The sequence below is a fragment of the Rutidosis leptorrhynchoides genome, unplaced genomic scaffold, assembly GCF_046630445.1.
Source record: "Rutidosis leptorrhynchoides isolate AG116_Rl617_1_P2 unplaced genomic scaffold, CSIRO_AGI_Rlap_v1 contig146, whole genome shotgun sequence".
NCBI classification, from domain to species: Eukaryota; Viridiplantae; Streptophyta; class Magnoliopsida; order Asterales; family Asteraceae; genus Rutidosis; species Rutidosis leptorrhynchoides.
The window spans coordinates 68,930-93,765 of NW_027266398.1; the positions used below are offsets into that span (position 1 = coordinate 68,930).

Here is a 24,836-nt window from a genome sequence, read left to right on the forward strand (position 1 = left end):
TTAAGGCTGCCGGTCTTGCCTTAAACCGGCATTAAGGCTGCCGGTCATGCCTTCAACCGGCTCTTTCATTGCCGGTGCAAGATTAAGCAGATTAATATGTGATTAAGGCGTCCGACCGGCATTCCCATTGCCGGTCGGACTACAAATGTTCACAACTCCGTCCTTTCGTTTCAAAATATTTACATATATTTTTTAAAAATTACATTTGTAATTTTCTGAATAAGTTACTATATAATAATTCTTTATACTATGGAGTATTTTTGTTGGAAGTCTTTAACTATTTTCAGAAAATTCTTAATAGTAATTTTAAGTCTTCTCTCAATTAAATACATAAGTTAAATCTCTATACTTCACGTAATTTTCTAAAACAATTTAGTTCTAATATTTATTATATATATATTTTAGGAAATAAAATTATTGTGTAAAGAAATATTTATCTAATTTTTTACTCCTTCCGGTCCACTTCAAGTATTTTCATTTCGAATCTTATAAAAATGATTAATAATATAAAAAATTATTTATTTATCTATTCATTATTTATTATTTAAAAGTCATAAATGTTTATTCAAAATTAAATATTTGATCTAATGACGCTCTGTAATTAATGATAAAAATGTACGGAGTATAAGATTTCCTCTTTGTGAAAAATATTCCTGGATCTGCCACTATAGAATAGTCTAAAAAATGGATACAGAACAAGTTGAATAAATAGCAATATTCTCGTCACTTGGAGCTTTCCATCATAGACCTTAGAGACTGCAAAGCTCTAACAACCTCATAAAACCTGGCGAAGTCGAAAAAATTGGCATTATGACATACAACAATGTCATGGGTTTTGACAGACAACAACGTCGAAACCACCAAACTTGTCTATCAATCCTTTAAGCTTGGTCGAAGTTAGCTTTGGCATGTCATCTATCTGGATCAAGTCTCTAGTTTGTCCACTGTTCTGCCACCACCTCCTCAGAATTCTCCGATTCATATCGGAATTCTCAACAGAGACAACATATTTCAAATGGATGCCAAGCCTGTCTAAAGTAACTTCTACACTTCCAATCCCACTCATAAGTGATAAAACCCTGATTCCTCCCAGGAACACAGATTTAAGACCAGACATAATATAACCCAATGTGTCTGTCTGAAAGCAGTGTGTCAGTGATCGTAATCTGTCGGTTAAACTACTCGCCGAATCTTGAGTATGCGAACGAGGATAGCCGAGAATATGTTCCAGATCTTCAGGCGCCATCGGAGCTATATTGTACTTTCCAAGCCATACAAGATTCAACATTTGGCATTGTCTAAGGATATAGCTCAGATGTTCTGATGATGGCTTCCCTCGGTAATCTGTCATAGTTTGGCCAATTCTGTCGTAAATTTGGGTCAGCCCAACTACCTCGGAATTTATATAACGTAACTGATTTCTCGCATCCCAAGACGGCCACCATTTCCTTGTATCTGGCATGGCCTCTTGTAAGGTTTTAGGCGCCTTGGGAAGAATTTCAAACCTGTTTTCAGTAGGAAGATTGTGTAAATATCCTTCTTTCCTCCTCAATGCTGAAAAAAACTGAGTATTCATAAACTCAGGTTCCCCTCCACCCAAGAAACTCGAAATTTTAGTCCACGAGTCGGGATTTAAACTGACAACACTTCCATAGAAGAAATATGGCCTTTCAACAATTGATGGATTCGATCTTCTGATAACTCTGGGCACGTGAGATGATTGTGGAAGTTTTGGGTCCAGGTGTTTATCCTCGTCGTCGTCTTCTTCTTCAAGAAACATAGAGTCGAGAAAAGCCACAGAGTCGGTAAACTCTGGCTTTAAGCTTTCTGGTTCAGGATTTGGATCAGACTCTTGACGTGGCCTTTTCCCTTTACGAATATCTTCTAGATTAGAATTCCTTGAACCTGACACCGATGTCCAGTTAGGAATTCTATTTTTGGTCCTTACAGGATCATTTGGGCGAATATCTTCTAGATTGATATTAATAGCAGTGGAGCCAGAGATCTGTCCAGGATTAATGCTAACAGGTTTTGGTGGACGTTGTAGAAAACACATAAAATAACTTTTTTACAAATCGAAAACAGTCAAACACCAAATATATAATTGTAATTTTGAGAACTAAAATTGATGACTAGGGGTTTTTTTTAAAAAACCTTTGAAACATTCCCAGTAAAAATTGAATCTGCAAGCTCTGGAAGGGGAACTTCATGACCTGGATGGAACATTAAAAAAAGAAGTAGGTAGGTACGTAATCGGTTAAAACTAACTTCACTCGGTTAAAATTAATGTTGAAGTGTACCCACATAAGTTTTGAATTGCGATTGAAATTTCACTTTCAGAGGAACCCATTTCAAGCAAATGAAGTGTATTCTCCATAGTCCCGAACAAAGCTTCTTCGCTAGTATCCTGGTGACCAATTTTTTAAATGCGATCACATCTATTGATTTACATAAATTATAACACCAAGTTGAAAAATGTGATGAAGAAAGTAAAATAAGATAAGAGCTACAACAAACATCAACATCCTCATTCTTTTCTTCATCAGGCACAGCTTTAGCATCTTCTTCATTTTCCAACTCCTTGGCCTTTCGGGCGGCGAGAATGAAATCCACTACATCTTCAATTGGAGCAGCTTCTCCTGACATGTTATATGAAGATAGCATTAAGTAATCCTCTAAATTGGAATTTTAAAAATTCACTAATGTGCTAAATAGTTAGTTAGTAGGAAGAAAGAAGAAGAGTTCAATAACATGATGAACCATCTTTTTACAATACCAAGTTTATCCAATGCAAACTCGACTTTTGAATCTGGAGAAATTCATCACCAATAAGGACGCTCTTTTGTCTTCATGAACTTCATCAAACAAATCAGGCTCCTACAAGAAGAACCAAAGAAATCACTTTTTGAGACATACACATACAATGCTGTACAATACAATGAATATTTAAAAAACTGAGTACTCTCCAATGTCTAGAAATACCTCTTTTGGTTCAATAAGTGATGAAACCTCTTGACGGTTACTTGCATCGACATCATCAAAGAAACTATCAAGAGAATCTGATGACGGAGAACCTGGGCTTTGATTGACCTAATAGACTCCACAGCACGTCAACGTTTGATAATTATTTTTTTTATCACAGAAACTTGTATCATTGAAGTTACCAAACATTGACATGTTAGACAGGATTTGAATACTTGCACCGTTTCTGATGAGAGTGTCCAACAACACATCAAAATTTTCTTCTCCTATATTCAACAGAAGAAGCCATCAAAATTCAAAATAGTTCCTCATTCAGCATTCAAACTCATCTATCTTATTTACACACCCTTTTCTTCGATCACTTTATCAACGAGGGATTGGGAGAATCCCATCCCAATCAAAGTAGACCTATTATTACTTCCAGATGAGCTCCCAACATTGTCCTGAAATAGAAACAAAATGAGTCTCAAATTTCATGATATATATAAACATCCATCCACCAAGCCAAAAATCAACAAAAGAAGATATGGACATACCCCAACAAGAGTTGGTTACATGGGTTCAAGAGGCAAGCCGTAATCCAAGACTCAGCCTTAACTACGATTGGTTGATTGTTTGAACAATTCTCTGGGAATTCTTCTACCTCCCTCTGCAAAAAACCAAATTTTCAGCACATTGTCAACTCAGTTCGATCACTTATATAAGTAAAATTCAATGACATTCACATACCATTTCGATCGGAAACAAGAGCTCCGATCAGAAGCTGCAAAAGAATTGAAAAGAATAGTTAAAAAAAATCTTGTTTAACTCAAGAAAACGAGAACCAGATCGACGGAAACTTGTTCATGTGAAACACTAAGGATATATGGAGTAGTATATAAGAATAGATCAAGATTATATTGGTTTTTTTTCTTAGAAAAAAAAAATCTTCTAAAGTGCCACCGCATGAATCCGAGAGAGTAGAGACCCACCAACAAACAGAGCTAAAGTCAGAATCGATAAAACCAAATATTTCAACACCATGTAAAAATTTTGAGCCATAATGTCAAACAAAAATTTGATTTTGACAAACGAACCTTCGTTTAACAGAATAATGGACTAATTTTTTGGACGAATCCTAAGATTTCGAGCTTCATGTCAATCGAGGGTGGCTAAGAAGCAAACTGACGATAGAGAGTAGAGATCAGAGGTCATAAACTGCGACGATGAAGTATTCGTAGCGTGCTTTGGAAATTTTGTGTCGAGCTTTCCGACTTTCCTTTGTAATTTATCGGCGCCGGCGATAGCAATAATAATCTGGAAGATCTACAGATGGAAATATCGATTTGGACTGTTTAAAATTTTTCCGTTCGATGTCGTATAAAAAATTTACATGACGTAGATGGTTTATATGTCGAATTTAATCAGATGTGTTCGTTTTTCTTTCGCCATATATACGCCGTGTCAGCAAAAATGATATAAAACGAACACAGGTCCCTACGAACGTGTTTAATAGCAACACAGACCCTACGGACTTGAATTTTGGACACAGACCCTTCCAAACGTATTTTTGTTCAACACAAATCTATTATCTCAAGATTATAATTAATTTATTAAAAGGGTATTTTCGTCCTTTTGTTTTTTAAGAACAGGAGGTAGGTCTTCTCCGAAGAAGAATAGCATAACATAATCTAAGCTTGCTTGCAGTTATGGAGAAGGGAGAAATCCCAGAGGATGCCAACGAACGTATGATTGTGTTTCATCATTCATGAAAAAGGATTCAATTTCTTCATGTTAAAGTTTTTTTTGGGTTTTACTTATTATACTGTTGTTGTATTGAACAGATTGTCCAGGTCCTCAATCAGAATCTGCTGGGAAATCTGATGCCTGCGATGGATGCCCTAATAAAGAAGTTTGTGCTACTGCTCCTAAAGGCCCTGACCCAGGTCAAATTCTTGTTTGAACTTTCTGTTTTCAGCGTAACTTGCTTAGTTTCTGGATTATGGTTTGGTGATAGTTTGGGCAGCTATATATTTCAAGCTACCAGCTTTACTGCTTTCTTCTTAGAAGGGGGATGTTAGTTGGGGTCTCAGTCGTTTAAACAGCTTTAACTGCATTTTCAGCTGGATCAGTTTCGGTTCGAGGCTTGGTGGTTGTTAAATTCTGAGCTCTGCTTTTATGCTTTGATTGGATAATTTTCATTGGATATGATAGATCTCGTGTTGTTCTTTGGTGTTAATGTTACATTAGTCTACTATGACATGCATACTTTTTTCAGTTGCATTCTTTGGTTAATTAGCTAGCCTTAGTGTTAAGTGGTTGTTAGTTGTATCAACTTCAAGCTTACTGCAATTCAGATTCTCGGTTTGTTATATTTTATTCTTAAGTTGAATTCTGTGCTCACCTCTTTATCTGATTTTCGTGTGCAGACCTTGTTGCAATCGCGGAAAGAATGGCTACTGTAAAGCACAAGATATTGGTCTTATCTGGTAAAGGTGGAGTTGGCAAGAGCACATTCTCTGCTCAACTCTCATTTGCATTAGCAGCAATGGACTTCCAAGTGGGTCTCCTCGACGTCGATATATGTGGCCCAAGTATTCCAAAGATGCTTGGCCTAGAAGGCCAAGATATCCACCAGAGTAATCTCGGCTGGTCTCCTGTCTATGTCGAGTCTAACCTAGGGGTAATGTCAATTGGGTTCATGCTTCCGAACCCCGATGACGCTGTCATATGGAGAGGCCCTCGGAAAAATGGGCTCATTAAACAATTCTTAAAGGACGTGTACTGGGGAGAGCTTGACTTTCTTGTGGTCGATGCTCCTCCTGGGACGTCGGACGAGCATATCTCGATCGTCCAATTCCTCCAGGAGACCGGAATAGATGGTGCGATAATCGTCACTACTCCTCAACAAGTCTCTCTGATCGACGTGCGAAAAGAAGTGAGCTTCTGCAAGAAAGTGGGAGTAAATGTTCTAGGGGTGGTTGAGAACATGAGTGGCTTATGCCAACCCTTAACAGATTTAAAGTTTATGACAATGTCGGAGAATGGTGATCGTAAAGACGTAACTGAAACGATTATCGAGTATATGAAAGAAAATGCACCAAAAATGTTGGATGTGATAGCCTGCAGTGAAGTGTTTGATAGCAGTGGTGGGGGTGGAGCTAAAATGTGTAGTGAAGTTGGAGTACCTTTTCTAGGAAAAGTGCCATTGGATCCACAACTTTGCAAGGCTGCCGAACAAGGAAAGTCGTGTTTTATCGATTCTAAGTGTGGAGTGAGTTCTTCGGCCTTGAAAAGTATCATAGAGAAACTTGTAGCAACTCATTGGCAGCAAGATTTGGCCTCTATGAGAGGGTAGATTGGTTATAATCAAGTTGTTGGAGCTCACCAAGTGGAGAGAGTGGATCGGCGTTTGTTTTTGCTTGTAATGTTCATTTCCTTTCTTAATTGTTGTATAATGTGATTTATATGCCTAAATTTTGTTATAGTTGATGTTTTTCATTCCCAAACTGAAATAAAATTGGAGTTACTATTACTGTTCAATTCAATGTACTAGGAAGTTCTCCTTTCAGAAGTAGTTCCTTAAAATTACTTGATTGTGATTAGCGATTAAGAATGTTTTTTTAAAACGGACCGAGTAAACAACTGACACTGATTGAAAGAATCTAAGTCATGTGATATAGGCATGTATTTTCGGATAGAGGGAGTATTAGATTTCAAGAAATTCACGGATCAAAATGCAATATACACGATTCAAGTACTTCTATACAATTTGAAAAGGGAAAAAAAATAAAATCTCGACATTGTTATTCCAAGAGTACTCAATCCCCAGCTTTACGTTTGGACTTGTTCTTGTAGTTGATGAAGCCTTTTATGGATGCATACATGATGAGACCAAGAATGAAGAAGCAGCACTTGAGAATATCCATCAAGAAAACTATGGCCGCATAAATGATGATGCCGAAAAAGCATTTGGTCACACGTAAAATCGCAATTGTAAAACTACCGAAACAATGAATAACATCCAAGTACATTCTATTTTTGGTGTGTTTACAAGGACTGAATATGACAATACCAGTATGAAATGCACATTGTATAAAGCACTTGACAATTCCGAGCAAGAGACCTATGGATGCGTAAATGATGATGCCAAGAAAGCAGTTGGCGAGACGTGAAATTATGATTGCATAACCAACGAGACGATTAATGATGTCAAAGTAAATTCTATTTTTGGTGTGTTTGTGAGGTTTGAATATAGCAATGGCAACTTGAAGAGCACATAGGATAAGAAAAATGGCAATGACTTCATACAAAGTATGTAGAGCAACTTGAGATATACTCCCAATCGAATAACTTAATCCAGAAAGATTTTCAAACATGCCTATTTTCAAGATAACTTGATCTATAGAATCTTTGGCATGTTACGCATGTACAGTGTTCTTTTCTGTTTATTAAAACCACTTCGAAACTCTTTTATATGCGTCAACTTAAAAACTCAATTAAACTAGGAAAAGGTTTCTTATCTGAAAACAAAAAATCTAACTGGACGTCGAAAAACTTCAATTAAATTTGTCTATTGCTTTAACAATTATACAATATAACTGTCTCAAAATATATGGTACAAGTCGGTGAATCCGTCCAACGGACGAGATTTTCATAACTTTAAAAATTAATAATTTAAATATATCATAAAGAGAATTATATATAATTATTTGAGTTAAACATTATTAAAAATATATGTCAAATATCATATCAAAAGAAAATTATTTTAACTTTATATCAATTATAATTATTTCAAAATCTACGATCCTATTAGAATTAAAAAAATTATTTTGTTTTCAAAAAATAATAAACACAACAAAACGTGAAAGTCACATATCAAGATTTGATTTCATAATAAAGTTTATAACTGCATCTAATCAATTTAGTTGTTCCTATTGTTTGAAAAATAAGATATGTCCGTTTTAGTTAGGAATAAAAAAAGAGAATACAACGAATTTTTATTAGGAATAATAGTTTAATAAAAAAAATAAAAAAAAATACATATATATTAATTTGATTATAAATAATTTTTTTTAATAATATGCCCGTTTGAATCGGAAAAAGGAAAATGCGTCCGTATTAATTTGGAATAGGAAAGAAAAATATAATGGATTTTAATTAGGATAAATTGTTAAATAAGAAAATTAGAAAACAAATATAGTGTATTATAATTTTATTAAGAATATGTTTTATTGTGTTTTGATTTCCTAATTAAAATATGAAAAGAAATAATATCATTGACTTAAAATTGTAACTTGAAACCTAATTAAAATCAATGTTTTAAAATAGATGTGTCAAATTATTATTCGTTAATAAAACGCAATGTGTCAGATGTTGATTTGACAATAAAATTTGCAATTTAATTTGCAATTAGAACATATTTAAAATTAAAAATCTCGCTATTATCTATAAAACTTTGATTAATGTGGTATAAAATATTAACATGATATAATGATGAAATTTTTGTCAAAACAATATTGTTTAAAATTTTTTCAAATTGAGGAAAACATCACCCATAACCTAAGAAATATTTTACTTGACAAAAATATCTTATTATATCTCCTTAATTATATCATGCCACATTAATCAAAACACATCATATATTTTGAGACGGAAGAGTATCAACTTTCAAAAAAATAAAAAAACAATCATATACTATCAGATTGTGGTTTTAAGAATAACTGATTTTACTCGGCACAAGTACACAAAACACAGCCTTAAAACAAATTTCTGGAAATTGCAACAAAGGAGAATTAACTTGCAATAAATTCAACGAAAAAGAAAGTCACGTTTTTAAATATAAGTGCTTACAAAGTTACATAAAAATGATCGTTCGTTCAATCAAATAATTTAGCCCAGAGGTCTACTAACATAAAATAGATCATCGTTTGTCCAACCTAATTCTCACACAAAAAAAGACGCGTCCGGAAAGTAGGAGAAGAAGCATGCTCATGTTGTATCCTGTACGACGAAATAAAATATTAAACCAATTTCAAATTGACATATCACAACATTAAGCTGTATAGTACTTTATTTATCTCACCTCCTCAAGTTTCAGTAACTAACTGTTGACCTGGATTGCCCAAAGATGTGGGCCCCTCAGGCTCAAGGGCGGGACCTGTACTAGGAGGAGCTATGGTTGAGTCCGGGGGAGGAACATCAAATCCTGACCTCCGAGGACCCCTTTGTTCACGCGGCCGGACCTTTCTTTCAACACTGACGCTACGGCTACGGCTGCGGCTGTCTCTCCGATAAGGGCTACGGCTGCGACTGCGGCTGCGATAAGGGCTTCGGCTGCGACTATAACTTCGGCTTCGGCTTCTGCTTCGACTCCAACTTCTGCTTCGGCTTCTGCTCCTACTATAGACTCGGCTACCACGAACTCCTCTTTCAGGACTGTCCCTTCTATGGTTGTCGAATCGTCCTCGCCCACCACGCCCATCCATTCGGTCAACTTCATTCCTTCCGTATCCGAAACGACCACCACTGCCAGGACTCGGAAACCCTCCTCGCCCACCACTTCTTCCACCACGCCCGAAATCACCTCTTCCACCACGGCCACCACCAAATCCACCACCATCTCTGAAACCACCACGGCCACCGAATCCATTATCCCTCATTCCACCGCCTCGTCCATTGAATCCTCCAGCATCCCTCATTCCACCACCACCACCCCGGCCTCCTCCAGAATCCCAACGCCCACCACTACCGCCACCGGAATCAAAGCGGTTCATCCCACCTCGATCCTTTGAAAAACCGGGCCCACCACGCAATGCAATATCTCGCACTTGTTGAGGTACGGACTGATTAGCACCCTCCAAAAGTTTGACCAAGTCAGCTGCGTACTTCCAATCCTGCTCGGAGAAGAAGGTGTATGCTATTCCTGTTGCCCCAGCTCTCCCAGTTCTTCCAATTCGATGGACATAATCCTCCATACCGGTCGGGAAATCATAGTTAATGACCACCCTGAAACAGGATTAGCTAATGTAAGCTACTAACAAAATGCAATAAATAAATGAGTGAGCGGTTTACCAAAAACAATCAGTTCATATAATTCATAGCCTTATCATGTACACCGATTTTTCTGAAGTCCAGGGCTAAGCAAGTGAGTTGATGCATATGCTAACCTTATGTCTTTGATGTCGAGTCCTCGAGCAGCCACATCTGTGGCCACTAACACTGGGTTGCTCCCATTCCGAAATTGATTCAAAACCCAGTCTCTTTCACCTTGGGACTTGTCTCCATGAATCGCAACAGCTCCGAAATTACGTCCAAGACTACGTGCAATTTGATCACATAATCTCTTTGTAGAACAGAAAATAATGACCTTTGATCTAGGTTCTTGAGAGACTAGGATCTGCTCCAAGCGCCTCTCCTTTTCCATTGGAGGGACCACTTCAACATACTGAAAAGGGAATGAGCCATTTATTAAATGATTAAGTGACAAGAAAATATTCAACATATCTCAATAAGATGATTTTTTATAGTCACCAGGGAAAAAAAAAGACCACCCACAATAACAGTTCAAATGTTTCATGCAAACAGAATATAACACTCTGATAAAATGTGTCTGTTCAAGGACTTTACCTGTGTGATAGCCTTGTTTGCAGAAAGCTGATCGCTGCCGATGTTCACTTGGACAGGATTCACTAGGAGGTCGCTTGCAATTTTCTTAACTTCTTTGGGCCAGGTTGCTGTGTACATAAGCGTCTGCCTGCACGGAGGTATTTCATTCACAATCTTTCTGATTTGTGGTTCAAAACCCATGTCAAGCATTCTGTCCGCCTCATCAAGAACAAGAAGAGAGACTTGTCTAAGATCAATCTTCCTCATTTCAAGGATGTCGTTAAGTCGGCCAGGAGTCGCGACAACAATCTCGGCTCCTCGTTCAAGCTCTTTTAATTGGGGACCTTTTGGGGCTCCACCATACAAGCACTGAAACGACACTTAACAGTTAACACAGATAAAAATCCAAGAAATAATAGAAAACTGACCAAAACATTATAATCATACCGTGCAAGAGACCCTTGAAGACCGTCCAAACTTTATCGCCTCATCCTGTATTTGTGTTGCGAGTTCTCGAGTTGGAGCTAAAACCAACACAGTTGGACCATTCTGTGGATTGTTTCGTCGTTGTCTCAAATGCATAAATGCTGGAATTAAATAGCCTAATGTTTTACCAGAGCCTGTTTTGGCAATTGCGACAATGTCCCTACTCTGTAAAGCAATTGGCCATGTCTGTGCCTGGATTGGAGTGGGAGATGCGAAGCCGGCAGCATACAACTGAAACAATGAAACAGAGTCAGAAACAAGAATAACATGTGGAATTGTTACATTAATTCTTGAGAACCGAGCATCAAGGAACAGAATCAATGATGCAGCATGAATGATATGAAAGAAAGAAAAAAAGAAAAAAAAGGAAAACTAAAGATCCATGGGTATACAGTTGCTTACAGAAGCAACTCGGGGAAAATAAAGAGCAATAAAGACATAACAGGAGAAGCCAATAAGCAAGACATCGCAGTCAAATCAGGTGTGAATTGGACAAAGGGCCAACCACCCTTCTAGAAGATGTCAGAAAAGGCTCCAACAATCCATTTTGCAGGCTCCAAAAAATAGTATTGTTCTTGCATGTGTAAGAGCAGCGTACGACATATGCTCCTCATCTGGAGCAGATATCGCACCTGCGACAAGTGAGAAGTGAGAAGTGACGAGTGAGAAGTAGACAAGGAATTGCTAGTTGCATGGAAGGAAGAAACAATCTCGACAAGACAAAAGATGACCCTACTATGTCACATGAATCATACCTCTCTCAATATCTCCGGAGGAAAGTCAACAGCATCAAATGACATGAATGGTGCAGGAACATTGTCACCCTATATAACACACAGAACTAATCAGTAGACTAGCTTAGGTCATATACACATGGACAAAACCACACATGTAATCAGGGTTAAAATGAAAAAGAGAAAAATACAGACTGTTGCGGTGACTTCATGCTCCCGGCAGTAGGCATCAACAGCTGATAGATTGTTCATATCTGGTGGTCCACTAAACGGGGGCCTCATAACAGTATTAGCTGGAAATGGCTGACCAGGATGATTAAATGCATTATGCGCAGCAAATCCATCTCCATGACCTGGTATAGCATTCCTCACTTCCTGAAAATGGAAACATATTTCAGACAACATGAAGTTATCGAGAATGGCCATCATTTGAACATTATGAGTACTGCTCGATTAGATAGACAAAGAAACTTAGAAACTGACTGCCTTCAACTAAGGACAAAAATCTTAGACATGAGCAAACCTGGTGATTTCTTGCAACAGGCAATGCTGCAAGCTTAGGCTGTTGGGAACCCATCATTGGTCCTTCCTTGATAGTATCGTGGTAGTAATCTTTGGTCCGACCATGCACATTTTCCTCGTAGTGTCTCTTCATTCCGACAGCAGGTGCATTTGTCTGCTGGCTGTGCACGGCAGATTGGTTATGAAATCCAGTACCATATTGCTGCCGAACCAAATCTGTTCCAGCCTGCGGTTGCATGACGAGTGAAGGACGTGGACTCGGACTCAAATGTGTGTTGTTTGGTTGTGGCATCTGAACCGCATTAGTTCCAATTTGGCCGGGAGGTGGACCAGTGTGGTTTCCATGTTGATAATCAGAATCCTCCCTCTTTGGAAATGCTGTCTTATTATAATCTTGCTGACTTGGAAACTGTTGTTGCCCTTGTGGTGGATATCCACTTTGCTGATACGCCACATATGGCATCTGCTGCGCCATAAATTGATGACCTTGCGATGGCGGCATTCCGTGTTGTTGCATCGGCTGCCCATATTGGTGGGGGCCCTGATGATGGCTGTACTGCTGATGTGGCAAATTTTGTCCCTGCTGTGGTGACATAAACTGCCCCTGCTGTTGCACTGGCAGTCCTAACTGTGAATTCCACGGTTGTGGGCCCGATTGGTCGGGAGTGAGGAAATTCCCTTCTTGTCCCTGCTGTTGTGTACCCTGGTGCTGACCAAAAGGACCATTTTGTTGCTGCATCGAGTGAGCTGCAGGGATTTGAGCTAGCTTAGGTGTGGAAACAGCTGGTGGTTGTCCAGGTGGCAGCGGTGGAGGACCGCCCGCTGGTTTTTCATACTGAGTGACATTGGTATCGGGATTCCAATAGTACATAACACCAGTGCTCCCATCAATCAGTCCTCTCCATGGATTAGGAAGAGTTGGATCCTCGGGAGCAAAACGAGGAGCGAGAGGATCTGAATTTGCTTCAGCCGTAGCCATGCCTAACCATATAATAAAAAAACAGCAATCCAACACAATCAAACACTAAAACACCTCAAATATAAGCTCTGAATATGAAAAATGACAGATTCGCAGCAACAACCAGTTACATATTATCCAAACTCCATTTTTTCTTCCAAAACAAAACCCAACCATATGATAAACATTAGCAATATCTAAACTTCTGAGACGAGCATCGGGATACTATTTGAAGGAAAAAAAAATCATTATACAGCAAGTTTGCAACATCAAAGAGCTTTGAATGAATTTGAACGCCGAGATAGCTCAACAGAAAAATATTGAAAAATAAATCTGTATATAGAAAACAGCAAGAATAGCAGAAAAGACACGCTCCTAAAAAAGGAACAAAACGAACAACAACCGAAACCACAATCTGGTCAACCGCAATTATTTGGTGTTAGCTTGACCTAGAAAGTAATTTAGGGAAAGGTTAGCATCTAAAACTAAGCACTTATAATTTAACTTCTAGGTGACGAAACCTTAGCCCACCAAAAGAAAGCAGAAAAAGTATCTTATTCCATCAGAGTGCCCAGCTTCTTTTATGTAGGGTTTTAAGGGGCCTAGATAAGGACTCCTAATGCCATCAGTTACATTAAGAAATGAGCAAGTGACCGTAGCAGTAGGATTACATATAGATATAGCTCCTCTATGCTGAATGAAAAGTTTGCCAACAATTGAAACACTGTATGGAACTATGGAGCTAGAGGCCTAGAGCCATGATCTCCATATATTACACTACTTTTCTTCACCAAGGAAGAGATGAACAATCACGTAAAACCATAATCCCCGCTTTAGCTTTATGCCCATATTGAACAATTACATGAAACCAAAATTCCCGCTTGAAATTTAGCTCAATAAGACCGAAAAATAATTAACAACATTCAAATGCCCCCAGATTAATTAGAACACTCATAAATAACGATGTCACAAAAACTAAGCTGAAGAGACACACAGACAGAATTAATTAAGCAACCATAGTTTGTTAACATAAACAATAACGAACAAAAACGGAATCCGGCGCCGTCGATCCCGTCGTAACAGGTTAAAGTTGTTACAAGGACAAAAAAATCGCACTTTAAGGAATCCAATAACAACAAAACAAAACGAAAGGAGATATAACTCTATGAGATATGGGTACCTGAGAAATCAAAGCTATAAACTGAGCAAGCAAGCGAATGGCTTTCGAGCTGTGAGGGGGAGAGACGACGAGAGAGTTTGAGATGGAGGAGGCCAATGGAATGTGTTATTATGTCAGAATGGATTGATTGAAACGAATCTTCGTAATCGAGCCGAATTGTATTCGAGTCGTAAGAATTAAAATGGGTCCAGCAGTTTCTATTAGGGCTGAAACAGAGTTTACTAAATGGGCTTGTAGAATAAAAGCCCATTAGTCTACTACTTCATTCAGTATTATTTTTTGAATTAAAATTTTTTTGTGTGCATCCTAAATCAAGTCTTTAATGATGAATTACATGCAATTTAAATATATATCTTCAAAAATCTGAATGCGGAACATTTACGTACGTACGTGGTTTTTACATATATGGACTTGGACAATCACAATATATATTTATATATATATATATATATATAAATATCTTGAGCGTTAAGATTGACTGGCGTTTCTGTGCTACATTGATGAGTATATATTAGCAGCCTACGATGACCTAACTAATGTATTTTAATTTTTCCACAAGTTAAAATAATTAATTTGTTAGACCAATTCGTCCAATTTCTTCTGTTAGAGACTTAGAGCATGAGAATGAAAGTCCTAACGGAAAGCCCAGTGTGTTGATTCTCTTTTGCTTGTGAAACCATTGACTTAATTTAGCCTCTTCAAAGTAAAAGTAGTATCGTGTGTCTTGCTTTTGCATTTAGGAAAAGGCATAGCACGTAGTCCAAATTACTACTTCCGGCTCAAAATGCATATATGTATTGACGGAAGGAGTAATAAGTTTTTTTTTTCTAAAACTAGCTATTTGTTTTGAAGTCCGATTCGAATTAATTATGATTTAAACCGAAAAATACGGGAGTGTATATTCATATATATATAGTACGTCAATTGCATATGAAAAACGATGGTTAATTATGAATGGAGCTAGTATATATATATTAAGCCACAGAGCCAACTTTTCTACATCGACGAATGCTTGAATCATTATATTCTATTGAAATTTTGACTTGTAGTAAGGGCAGAAATTTTTTTCATCGTTTGACAAAATCACACTTCATACACATTTCATCGAAGCACTACGTATGTTAATCATAATAAGTACTAATACAATCCCAGATTGACCAAGGGGTCGACTGTGCTCGGAGTTTTTCCATGGAAATAGATTATTGTTCAACTCTAGTAATGTTAAATTTATTGGGATGAAGGCATATTATTGGCATAGGCATAGCAAAGCCTACTAGTGAATTTTATCACTTTAATATTTGTGGAACACGAGCTTATAATTTATAAATATAAATATAAATACACAGTACTTCTTTTACGTTGTGTAAAGTGCCCGACTTTTTTTTTCTTCTGGTTCGTATAGTGTGAAAAAGTTGAAAGTCTTGTATTTTTTTTTTACCGTCGCTATCTTCCTTTTACGATTTTAATTGTTTTTCTTTTTCTGAGAATAGATTTCGATTTTTGATTGTTTTCAATTTTCTCCAGTTTCATATATTTCAGCTTCACCTTTCTTTTTGAGGGTAAACATGCCAACATGCCATATATATATTAATCAATACAAAGTGATGCTACATAAAAAAAAAAAAGTCCACCTAACCAGTTACGTTTAGAGTTTGCGATGATATTATGAGCTAGATGATTTCCCTCTCTCCTAACAAAAATAAGATTACATTCATCAAATAAGTTCATCTTGCGTCTAATATCCTCAATTGCGTTACAACTTTGAAGCAAACAAAAAGAATGGCTTGAAATTTCCTCCACCACAGTCTTAGCATCAGATTCAATGGTGAAAGCTCTGATGTTGTAGAAAGCAGCCAATTCCAAACCAGATAAAATCGCTAGAACTTCTACTATTTGAATGTTACTTTTTGCAGCAGTAAAGACGGCCTTGGAAACCGAGCAACGACCATCGTTGTCTCGAAGAACAATTCCCAATCCCATAGTTCCATCTGTAAAGAGAGCACCATCCACATTGATCTTTAGAGCTTTGGGAGGAGGTCTGGTCCATCTCGTAACTGGACGAGGAGGTGAAACCGGGAGTAGTTTAGAGGCTATTCTGATTTGTGATACTTGAAAGTCCGCAGCCATTAGAGCAGCCGGAGGAGTTCGACAATACAAGTAAAAAATGGCCCCATTTCTATTCATCCATATCTGCCTGAGCACGCAACACATCCTGTCCACTCAGAACTTGTCAAACCTGGAAAAACATTAAACAACTAGGAAGCAAAATCCCCAGATGAGGCGTGGGACGCAATGACGCTATTCCCAAAAGCTAGCTGCATAATGTTTTTCGCCTATGGACAAACAGTGACAAGATAGAACAAAGACTCATTTGAGCTAATACAGATAGGACAAGAGCTATCTTCCACTGGCATTCCTTTTCTCATTAGATTATCCCTGGTGGGAAGAGAGTTATGAATCAACTGCCACAAGAAAAATTGGAACTTTGTAGGGATTTTCGCCTTCCAGATCACTTGCCAAAGTTTCTTATCCCCTATCGGAGCCAAGTCACGTTCAAGAACAACACAAGCAACATGAAATCCACTTTTCACGGTGTAGTTGCCATCTTGTGATAATGGCCAGCGAAAATGATCTCTAGACGCAACCGAGCCTAGATGAATATTTGATGCAGCCCTTGCCGATTCCCTTGAGAGAAAATTGAACAGCTTGTCGAAATGCCATTGCCTGGATTGCTCGTTAATTAATTGAGAGACCAGAAAACTCCTCTGGAATTCGGAAAATTTGGTGAAGCCGATCCAATGCCAGGCAGCCACTGATCCTCCCAAACATGAATAGAGTTGTCGTCGCCAACATTCCATACCCCTTCTCTCAATAGAATCTCTCGGCCATCCACAATACTCCTCCAAATCATTGATGGTTTTTTGTCCAAAGAAGCATTGAGAAAGGAATCATGAGGGTAGTACCTCGCTTTCATAACTCTAGCGAGAAGAGAATCTGGGTTTTGTTGTATCCTCCATCCTTGTTTCGCTAAGAGAGATAAGTTGAAAGCTTCCATGTCACCAAGTCCAAGGCCCCCATCCATCTTTTATTTGCATAAGATATTCCACTTCACCCAGCGCGTCTTCGTCTTTCCCCCCACAAGAAACTCCTGATAGCCACCTCAATATCCCTGATTACCCCTTTTGGCAGCTTGAAGCAACTCATAAGATAGGATGGGATAGCTTGCACGACTGACTTGATTAACACCAAACGACCAGCCTTAGATAGAAGACAGGTGGACTAGCAGTTCATCTTCAACCATATTCGGTCTAATATGTCCTCAAACACGCTAGTTTTCGACCTACCAACCAGAAGAGGCATATCCAAATACTTACTCTTTGTGATTACCTCTTGTATGCCCAGGGAGCTGAGAATTTCGAGCTGATCTCGCTGGTCCACCAAGCATCTGAACAATATTGCAGATTTGGAGAGATTAGGCTTTTGTCCAGAGGCTAGTTCGAAAGACCGCAGAATATCGAGAAGAGCAGCCACGTTCTCGGAGGTTGCTTTCATAAAAAGCAAGGAATCATCCGCAAATATGAGGTCTGAGATTGTCGAACCTCTAACTCCAGTCGTCATACTCGTTAAAGTCCCCTCCGATTCTACAACTCGAAGCATAGAAAAGAAGAATTCAACACAAAATCAGGAATAAGAAAGGGGACAAAGGGTCCCCTTGCCGCAGCCCACGAGAAGGACGAAAAGTCTCGCTAGACTCTCCGTTCACCATTACTGACATCGAAACTGAGCTCACTCATCTCATAATAATATCCACCCATTTCCTGCTAAAATCCATTTTTATCATAGCAAATTCCAAGAACCTCCATTCCACCCGGTTGAAAGCTTTTGCGAGATCAAGTTTAACAGCCATCTGCTGTCCATTCTTTTTCGCTCTAGAGGTCTTCATTTGATGAGCTAGTTCAAAGGCTACCATCACATTATCCTGGATTTGTCTTCCTGGGACGAACGCCGATTGATATTCCGAGATTACCGAACCAATAACTCCTTTGAGCCTATTCGAAAGAACTTTTTCCGCCACTCGATATAACACATTGCATAAGCTAATGGGACGATATTCGAATACTGAGGTTGGATTGCGGACTTTCGGGATTAAAATTATATGAGTGTCGTTTTAATGTATTTATTGATGCATCCCACATTTTAACTTTCGTCTTCAGATAAATATTGTTTTAATTTTTTAGATTGATTCAATATTGATGTATCTAGATAGTTTATTAATTTTGGAAAAAATTAAAACGATATTTATTTGAAGATGACAGGAATATTTCATAAAGATATTTTAAAATAGTAATCGAAATAGAAGAAAATGGAAAATACCTTAGAATGGACAAAACAACAAAATCAACAGTAAAAACATCTCAAAAGTCAAAAGGTCCAATTCGGAAAGCGGGAACATAAGTTACAAAAACCAGGTCAATACATACTTATTCTCCATTTCATCCTCAAACTAAATTCTAAATCAAAGGCTAAAAGAATATCTACGTGGCAATAGCATGAATTGCCACCTGTAATTTTACTTTGACTTGTGACGTTTGTACTGTTTGCTTCAACTTCAAGCCTATAAAAACCTGTACGTTTCCCAAAAAAGTATATCTCGTGATTTTTCTTCTGTTTGTTAGTTACGTTATACACACAACAACACGTCAAACACATTTCCTTTGCCAGCTAAACAAATTAATACTACCTGTAAAACAAAACACCGATTCTTCCAGTTTCTTTAAGCTACCTTTTCTCCAATCCTCCACCACCACAAAAACCACTAGCTCCGTTAAACGCAGAATGGCGGATCAGTACACGTGGGGGGTGGATCTTAGGGGCGGTGTTAGGTGTTGTGTTCTTATACAATTTGGGACTCGCGGCGTTGTACAAGTCTGTGGTGAACAACACTGACGTTGAGGATGAAAAAACCAACGCCGAACAAGAGGAATGCAGATCCGATGACGTTACTACTCACGGTGGCGATGCCGACGTCGTTATTGTCGGAGCTGGTGTCGCTGGCGCCGCCCTCGCTTACACTCTTGGAAAGGTACGCGTTAATCCAGAGCTTTAAGCAAAATGAACGATTAGTCCCTTCAACATTTGGTGAAAGACAATCGAGTTCGCGATTATATGAAATCCTACTGCTGTATCTTATAACTTATTTTGAATTTTGATGTTTGAATCAAGCTGCATCCGTTTAGTACTTGTTGAAAATTTCTACACAAAGTTATTATTTAGTATTACAATCAATCATAACTCCATTTTATTATATTTTTGTTTGTGTGATCATTACATTAGAGTTTAGCTTGTGATTTCAACTTGAGTTAATTCGAAATGCAGGATGGGCGTCGAGTGCGTGTGATTGAAAGAGACTTGACCGAGCAAGATCGAATTGTTGGTGAACTTCTGCAGCCTGGTGGTTACCTCAAGTTAATCGAGCTCGGACTTGAAGGTTGGTGAAGTTTTCATTGTTCCACTTGCTGCAGAAATGTTATCAGCAGCAACCAGCAGCTTTATGTTGATTATATATATAGTAATTGTTTGATTTAGTACCAATATATTGTGTTAATTACTAAATTAAGAATGACTTGATATTGGCTACAGATTGTGTGGAGGAAATTGATGCCCAACGGGTCTATGGTTATGCTCTTTTCAAGGATGGGAAAAATACTCATCTGTCTTATCCTCTGGAAAAGTATCACTCAGATGTATCTGGAAGGGGGTTTCACAATGGGAGGTTCATACAAAGGATGCGGGAGAAAGCTGCTTCCCTTCCCAAGTAATTTTCTTCTGCATTTTTTGTTATCAGATTTGCTTTTTAATATGAATTACATCTTCATGCCTTGTTGTGATGTTTTTTGGGGTTCTATTGACCAATTGACATATGACATATTGTGTTTTTTTGATACTATTAATCCGCTTTACAATTTGACATTCTAATGTAAGTTATAAGTAAGCTGTAAACTACAGACACTATTTTATGGTATAAGGACTGTAGTGACTTTGTTTGAAATTTTAGTATGCAGCTAATATTGCTTTCTGTTTATTCCTTATAAGAAATTTTTGTATCTTAAACGATGTTTGCTATGATGGTCTAATTTGTAATTGTTTTGAATTCTCCCAGTGTACTTTTGGAGCAAGGGACTGTTACTTCCCTAATTGAAGAAAAGGGGACAGTGAAAGGTGTGCAATACAAGAATAAAAATGGTCAAGAATTGACGGCATGCGCCCCTTTAACCATTGTCTGTGATGGTTGCTTTTCCAACTTGCGTCGTTACCTTTGCACCCCAAAGGTAATATAGCTTTTACTATTTACTTGTTATGTAATCCATGTGTTGAAGTGGTCAATAATCATCTTAATGGAAAAACTTTGTTACAACTTGCTTAAGTTAATAATCTCATTAGTTTTGCTCTTTAGGGGACCTTGTTTCCAGAGAAGTAAATCTTATTTGTGAAGATTTCTTTTCCAGGTTGATGTGCCCTCTTGTTTCGTTGGTTTGGTCCTTGAGAATTGCCAACTTCCTTATGAAAATAATGGACATGTCATATTAGGAAGTCCTTCCCCCATTTTGTTCTATCCTATCAGTAGCACAGAGGTTCGTTGTCTGGTTGATGTACCTGGTCAAAAAATTCCTTCTATTTCAAATGGTGACTTGTCTACCTACTTGAAAACTGTGGTGGCCCCTCAGGTATGTCTAATTGACTGTGTATTTCCTTTCGAACTTGTTACTCGATTTCCTGTTTGTATATTCATCACAATTATTTTTAATCACTGAATATCATATTTCATTGCAGGTTCCCCCACAGATCCATGATTCCTTCATTGCTGCAATTGATAAAGGAAACATCAAGACAATGCCAAATAGAAGCATGCCAGCTGCTCCTCAACCTACACCTGGAGCGCTCCTATTGGGCGATGCATTCAACATGCGTCATCCTTTAACAGGTGGAGGAATGACTGTAGCTCTTTCCGATATAGTTGTTCTCCGAGATCTTCTCAGGCCATTACGCAACCTAAATGATGCCTCTGAGCTATGCAAATATCTCGAATCCTTCTATACGTTACGAAAGGTAAAGGGGTTTTGAACTTCCTGCTAATTGATATGATTGCAGCTCAACCAGGCTATTAAATAAATAAAGTTTTTAACTGTAAATTTCTAAACAAATTGAATGTTTTTAATTTTTCAGCCTGTGGCGTCGACAATAAATACGTTGGCTGGTGCCTTGTACAAGGTGTTCTGTTCTTCCCCTGATCCGGCGAGACAGGAAATGCGCGCGGCTTGTTTCGATTATCTCAGTCTCGGGGGAGTATTCTCAGCAGGACCAGTCTCTTTACTCTCAGGCTTAAATCCTAGCCCATTGATATTGGTTCTTCATTTCTTTTCTGTTGCAATATATGGTGTTGGTCGTTTATTACTCCCATTTCCTACACCGAAGCGCTTATGGACTGGAGTTAGAATTATCATGGTGCGTCATCTGTTTCTTTTATCATTCTTTTAATGTTGAAAATCAAAATTGAGTAGTTTTGGCCGTACATACAAATTGAATGCTGAATGGCAAATTTATGGTTTTGCAGGGTGCATCAGGAATCATATTCCCGATTATAAGAGCAGAAGGGGTTAGACAAATGTTCTTCCCAGCGACAGTTCCAGCCTATTACAGATCTCCTCCTGCAAATAAGAGTACAGCTAAGTACACGTAGCGATTTAAGTAAACAATGGCTGTTTTGCTTCAGAGCAATGAAAATGTACAATAATAGTATAGTAGTAGTACAATATTTTGGTTCCTAGGACGTTTAATTTGTTCCTTTGAAAGTTTACATAATTTATTGTCCAGATTGAATGATACATCATTAAATTCTCTCTCAATTTCTGTTAAATACTCCTTTCACAAATTAAATATAAATATTTAAATTTTGTATAGATTAAAAAATAATGATGAAAGGAGTAATTTGACAAATATAATCTTAATAATTATTAGTATATGAGTGATGTGTGTACAATATAAAAATATGTTGAAAAAGTTAGTGAAGGATAAAATGAAAAGAATATGTATTTTTACCTTAAATTTATCAAATTTACATGTATTTTAAAATAAAAAAATATATCTAAATTTAAATTGGGACGAAAAAAGTACCTTTCAAATCTTAATGTCCATACTCCGGGTCGGGTAATAGAAGACGACTGGTCTTATTTTGTTGTGCTCGGCTGCATCTTTGTCCTATCTTTATTTTGTCTCTTCATCGGATACGATAAAATCTACACATTATGTTAATAATATGTTCTCCAGTCTTAATCATGTCTATTTATTTATTTTCCTCTCTTCATTCATTTCTTTATAGCAACTTGCAGCTTGTATCTAATCTAACGAATAAATTTAGGGTGAATTATAATTTGCCTCTTGAGCTATAAGTTAAAAAGATATTCCACCCCAAAACAATTTGTCCCTTCACTAGAAATCAAAACCTACTGTACAGTCAACCTTGTTGAGTTTTGATGTACACATAAAATAATGAGAAGAGCAACAAATTGGATCGTAAGGGGTAAAATATAGGTTTTCAATCCAAAAGGGGGCAAATTGTTCTCCTGGCTATACATTAGGGGGGCAATTTGTAGTATTTATTACTATCTCCGTCCTAAAAAATACAAATTTTTATATATAATTTATATTGAAAAATTTGTATCTATTTTGAAACGGAAGGAGTATTAGTGACGAAGATGAAATCGCGCGCGTGTGGTTATAGTGGAGTGGGGTATAGAACACGTGAGTTTTTTAACTTGATCGCATGATGAAGATGACCGGTTACCGTTTGATTGAAAAGCTGTTAATAATACAAAACTTACTACTACTAGATCATGGCCGACACGATCGCGCCTTTCCTTTATCACCATTTCCATTCATTAGATTTACAGACTGCATTGCATTGCATCTAATCTATTCTATCTGCATCATCACTGTTTTCTTCACCTTCTCTCCAATTCAATTCCCCCATAGATCTACTCAAAACAAAATCTCTCTCTCAGATTCCACATTATACGCTTCTTCCAATTACTATACATCGCCATATCCGATCCTATCTTCTTCTTCCTCCTCCTCCTCCTCCAATTCCTATTCTTTTTCCTTCCAACTTGTTTGAATCAGCTTAGTTAGTGTGATTTGTAATATAAGCATATATAATTAGGAATTATAGCCTCCAATATCAAACTCGTTACAATGTCGAGGAGGCCAGTGAATCCCTCTCGACGATACGGCGGCGTATTGGGATCCCTCACCAACAGCAAGTCCCGCTCTCCGCCTCTTTTGCCCCTCACTCTAATCATCGTCGTATGTTATCTCCTTTCCAATCTATTTAGCTCGTTGTTCCTTCATAGTTTCTGTTTTAGTTAACAATGTGATATCTTTGTATTGTTTCAGGGAGCATTTCTATTAGTTGGATATTTATACCGCGGTACGTAGATTATCGAATCACTCTACTTTTTTTATAAATAAATGAATTGCTTGGCTATTGCATTGGCTGATATTTCTTTTTTTGGCGTGTGATTAGGTGGATCTGGCTCCACACATGCTCTCAGTAGGGTTGAAGGTAATTTTTGTTGTCTTATATGTAAAAAGTTCAGAATTGGAAGCCTGTTTATCGTACTTGCAGTAGATTTTTGTCCTGTGGCAGGCATTCTTGCATACTGATGATATACTAACAAATCTTACTAAATTGTCTTGTCTGTGTAGACTCTAGTCCGGAGCATTCAATGATAAAATGATGGTAATTTAGTTTACATTTTTGTGTCTCAAGACTGATTCATAAACTTTCGAGGGTAATGTATGTAATAATGGACTGGTCGTAGTTTTGGTGTAACTGTTACTGTGTAATGTGAAGATGGATGTGGGTTTATTACTGTCGAACATTCTTAAATAGCATTGAGTGACAGAGCATTAGATCATGGCTCTGCAAGTTGCCTTTATAGTTTTCTTTAAGGATCTATGTTAAAAAAAGAACTATATATCCATTGTAATCTTCTACATTGATTGAAAAGTTTATATTTTTGGCTCATAATTCCATAGATAATGAACATTGATTTGTGTTGCATTGCATCCAATTTAATCCATCGTTGTCCAGGTTCTCAGTTGGAAAATAATGTATTTGTTTACATGTGCAGGTGATTTTTCATGCACTGCAGAGATTCGGCGAGCAATTCCAATTTTGAAGAAGGCATATGGTGACAGCATGCATAAAGTTTTGCATGTTGGTCCTGATACTTGTTTTATGGTTTCGGAATTGAGAAAAGAAGAGGAAACTGAAGCATGGGGTGTGGAACCATATGACATAGAAGATGCTGATAATACCTGCAAAGGA

At 37.6% G+C, this 24,836-nt stretch overlaps 5 protein-coding genes and 1 pseudogene across 5 annotated transcripts; 3 read left to right on the forward strand and 3 right to left on the reverse strand.

The window, feature by feature from the left end:
- Positions 1-826: 826 nt before the first annotated feature.
- On the reverse strand, positions 827-4,023 carry LOC139881357 (probable inactive DNA (cytosine-5)-methyltransferase DRM3). Its single transcript, XM_071865843.1, is given in 11 exon segments — positions 827-2,005; positions 2,155-2,213; positions 2,305-2,407; positions 2,524-2,639; positions 2,777-2,810; positions 2,812-2,877; positions 2,983-3,098; positions 3,198-3,248; positions 3,329-3,425; positions 3,557-3,631; positions 3,925-4,023. Coding segments are annotated over 11 exon segments (1,995 nt in total).
- Positions 4,024-4,670: 647 nt separating this feature from the next.
- LOC139881358 (cytosolic Fe-S cluster assembly factor NBP35-like) lies at positions 4,671-7,136 on the forward strand. Its single transcript, XM_071865844.1, has 6 exons — positions 4,671-4,707; positions 4,806-4,907; positions 5,391-6,315; positions 6,645-6,718; positions 6,820-6,943; positions 7,019-7,136. Exons 1-6 carry the CDS (start codon positions 4,671-4,673, stop codon positions 7,134-7,136), a joined length of 1,380 nt encoding a protein of 459 aa, XP_071721945.1.
- Positions 7,137-9,050: 1,914 nt separating this feature from the next.
- On the reverse strand, positions 9,051-13,290 carry LOC139881359 (DEAD-box ATP-dependent RNA helicase 40-like). Its single transcript, XM_071865845.1, has 7 exons — positions 12,313-13,290; positions 11,985-12,164; positions 11,811-11,879; positions 11,017-11,286; positions 10,591-10,938; positions 10,131-10,408; positions 9,051-9,969 (listed from the first exon to the last, which is right to left on the reverse strand). The coding sequence occupies exons 1-7, from the start codon at positions 13,288-13,290 to the stop codon at positions 9,051-9,053; spliced, it is 3,042 nt and encodes a 1,013-aa protein (XP_071721946.1).
- A 4,267-nt stretch (positions 13,291-17,557) lies between these two features.
- Positions 17,558-18,067, reverse strand: LOC139881360 (uncharacterized). The gene is made up of 2 exons (XM_071865846.1): positions 17,798-18,067; positions 17,558-17,683 (listed from the first exon to the last, which is right to left on the reverse strand). The coding sequence occupies exons 1-2, from the start codon at positions 18,065-18,067 to the stop codon at positions 17,558-17,560; spliced, it is 396 nt and encodes a 131-aa protein (XP_071721947.1).
- Positions 18,068-19,285: 1,218 nt separating this feature from the next.
- LOC139881361 (squalene monooxygenase SE1-like) lies at positions 19,286-22,187 on the forward strand (annotated as a pseudogene).
- Positions 22,188-23,698: 1,511 nt separating this feature from the next.
- Positions 23,699-24,830, forward strand: LOC139881363 (probable pectin methylesterase CGR2; the record flags this gene model as incomplete). The annotated part of the gene is made up of 4 exons (XM_071865847.1): positions 23,699-23,809; positions 23,900-23,933; positions 24,030-24,068; positions 24,640-24,830. Coding segments are annotated over exons 1-4 (375 nt in total), but the record flags the coding sequence as incomplete, so codon positions are not given.
- Positions 24,831-24,836: the final 6 nt, after the last annotated feature.